The sequence below is a fragment of the Neophocaena asiaeorientalis genome, unplaced genomic scaffold, assembly GCF_003031525.2.
Source record: "Neophocaena asiaeorientalis asiaeorientalis breed wild unplaced genomic scaffold, Neophocaena_asiaeorientalis_V1.1 scaffold220, whole genome shotgun sequence".
In the NCBI taxonomy this organism is placed as follows: domain Eukaryota; kingdom Metazoa; phylum Chordata; class Mammalia; order Artiodactyla; family Phocoenidae; genus Neophocaena; species Neophocaena asiaeorientalis.
The window spans coordinates 2962940-2965919 of NW_020174042.1; the positions used below are offsets into that span (position 1 = coordinate 2962940).

The 2980-nt window shown below is 49.6% G+C and overlaps 1 protein-coding gene across 2 annotated transcripts; it reads right to left on the reverse strand.

The window, feature by feature from the left end:
* Nucleotides 1-323: 323 nt before the first annotated feature.
* On the reverse strand, nucleotides 324-1446 carry CCL21 (C-C motif chemokine ligand 21). 2 transcript variants are annotated; one of them, XM_024753813.1, is made up of 4 exons: nucleotides 1331-1446; nucleotides 1110-1230; nucleotides 832-1014; nucleotides 324-750 (listed from the first exon to the last, which is right to left on the reverse strand). In XM_024753813.1, the coding sequence occupies exons 1-4, from the start codon at nucleotides 1395-1397 to the stop codon at nucleotides 726-728; spliced, it is 396 nt and encodes a 131-aa protein (XP_024609581.1). In that variant the 5' UTR covers nucleotides 1398-1446; the 3' UTR covers nucleotides 324-725. The 2 variants fall into 2 exon arrangements, with proteins under 2 accessions (XP_024609581.1, XP_024609582.1); XM_024753814.1 differs by having other exon boundaries at nucleotides 330-769; nucleotides 1331-1445.
* Nucleotides 1447-2980: the final 1534 nt, after the last annotated feature.

Genomic DNA, 2980 nt, shown 5'->3' on the forward strand with positions numbered 1-2980 from the left:
AAGAATGCTGGGCGGAATCAGGGAAGGGATCTCTTCAGGGTCTCAGAGGCCTACGGAGCTGTTGGGGACATGTGCCTGGGATCCACTGTCTCTTCATTGGCAGGGATTTCTCAGAAACCAGGGGCAGCCCAGGTCCCACCCTGCCTGTCAGCCTCCCTTTTACTGCCCACAGGTCTGGGCACCTGGGAAGCAAGGAAACTCTTGGGGTGGGTGAGGATATAGAATTTGCCAGCCTGAGCTCTTGGCCAGGACCGCAGAGTGTGTGACTCCACCCTGTGGTGACAGTGGCTTCTCTGTAGACACAAACACACAGGAACAGATACTTGGGAGGAAGGCCAGAATGGCTGTTTATTCAGTTAGGTATAAATCATATTTACAAAGACGAGGTGGGTGCAGTGTGGAGCACGGTCAGGTCCAGGGCCCTGGGTGACCTTTCCTCAGAGGGGACAGTCCTGCTGCCACCTCTCACATTTCCTATGGGACTTTCCCTTCTCTGCCTCTCTAGGCCTGGCCTGATGTGGGCAGCTCAGCCGTGCAGGGTAGGGTGGGTATACAGAAGGGGTGGTTGAAGCTGGAGAAGGGGTGAGGCGAGGCCAGCATGGGGTGGCTGCTCTGGGCCCCCTGAGTCCTCCTTCTCTCCTAGCCCACTTCTTGTCCCTTGGGCTGGGGCTCCAAGCCCTGATGAGACTGGTGGGGACCTCCTGGGCTCCAGGCTCATCACTGGGCTATGCCCCTTTTGGGGTCTCAGTCCTGAGAGGGCAGAAGAGGGCTTTGAGGGGATGATCAAAGCTCCCCTTCACTTCCCACCCCCCGTCCCTTTAGCTTCCTTACCTCTTACAGCCTTTGGAGCCCTTTCCCTTCTTGCCAGACTTGGTGGCCCGCTTGTCCTTCTTACAGTCCTGGGCTGGTTTCCATGGGGCTGCTGGCTTGTCCAGACGCTGCATCAGCTGCTTCACCCAGGCCTTTTTAGGGTCTGCACATAGCTCTGGCTGAGAGCGTTTCCGAGGTGAGAACCTAGGGTTCAGGGGTTAGCAAGCCTGTCTTAGTCTTGCCCATCATGCCTTCCCACTCAGCTGCCAGCCTGCACCCACCCCCTTGTACCCACTTACAGGATAGCTGGGAAGGGGCAACCCAGGCTTGGTTCCTGCTTCCGGTAGCTGCGGACAACGTGGGTGGGAATCTTCCTTAGGCTGTACTTGAGGCAACAGTCCTGTGCTCCTCCATCGCTGCCTGCAGGTGGGGTTCACAGGGAGTGAGGGGCTGCTTGGAGGCTCCTACCCCGGCCTCTCCACCCCCTTGCCCCCATCCTAGGCAACTCCCTCCTTGATACCTTGGGTCTGGGGGATGCAGAAGGCCAGAACTAGGACAAGGATGCTCAGAATCAGCGACTGAGCCATGGCCACGGTAGAGCTCGGGCGAGGTGGAGAGCTCCAAACTGGGGGTCCGTGTGTGGGCTGGGACTGGTGTGCCGCCTATTTATGCAGGCAGACACTTTCACTTCCCCCATCCCCAGCTACTCTGTCCAGGCAAGTATAGGGATCTCCCTCCTTTTCCTTCCTGAAAGACAGATCCTGTCCTGGCAACCAGCCTCACTGGTATGAGGAAATGAAAACTTCACACAGCCATTCAGTCCCCCAAGCCGCCTGAGTCTACCTCCTCAATATTAGTTGAATCTGAGAGGCTCTCCTTTTTTTAAAAAATTAAAATTTTTTTTTAATTTTAATTTTTTTTGGCTGTGCCAGGTGGCATGCGGGATCTTAGTTTCCTGACCAGCGATCGAACCTGCGCCCCCTGCAGTGGAAGCGTGGATTCTTATTAACCACTGGACCACCAGGGAAGTCCCTGAAAGGCCCTCCTTCTATCCCCAGCCACTGTCTTGGTGCAGGCCTTACCACCTCTCTTCTGGAACACTGTGATTGCCTCCTTGTTTCACTCCAGGCTCCACACTCTCCTGTTCCTTCAAGCAGGCTGAGGACTGTTCCTAAAATACAAATCTGACTAATGAATTGTAAGAGTTCTTTGTACATTCTGGATAACAGACCCTTATCAAATATATGAGTTGCAAATATTTCCTCCCATTCTGTGGGTTGTCTTTTCACTCTCTTTTAAAATTTTCATTGGAGTACAGTTGCTTTACAATGTTGTGTTATTTGCTACTGTACAGCAAAATGAATCAGCTATACATATACATATATCCCCTCTTTTTTGGATTTCCTTCCCATTTAGGTCACCACAGTGCATTAAGTAGAGTTCCCTGTGCTATATAGTACATTCTCATTAGTTGTCTATTTTGTACATAGTATCAATAGTGAGTATGTATCAATCCCAATCTCCCAATTCCTCCCACCCACCTCCCTTTGCACCTTGGTATCCATACATTTGTTCTCTACGTTTCTGTCTCTATTTCTGCTTTGCAAGTGAGATCGTCTATACCATTTTTCTAGATTCCACATATATGTGTTAATATATGATATTTGTTTTTCTCTTTCTGACTTACTTTACTCCGTATGACACTCTCTGGGTACATCCACGTCTCTACAAATGACCCAATTTTGATCCTTTTTGGGGCTGAGTAATATTCCATTGTATATATGTACCACCTCTTCTTTATTCATTCCTCCGTTGATGGACATTTAGGTTGCTTCCATATCCTGGCTATTGTAAATAGTGCAATGAACATTTAGGTGCATGTGTCTTTTTGAATTACGGTTTTCTCAGGGTATATGCCCAGTAGTGGGATTGCTGGGTCATACGGTAGTTCTATTTTTAGTTTTTTAAGGAACCTCCATACTGTTTTCCATAGTGGTTGTATCAGTTTACATTCCCACCAACAGTACATGAGGATTCCCTTTCCTCCACACCCTCTCCAGCATTTATCGTTTGTAGATTTTTTGATGATGGCCATTCTGACTCGTGTGAGGTGATATCTCATTGTAGTTTTGATTTGCATTTCCCTAATAATTAGTGATGTTGAGCATCT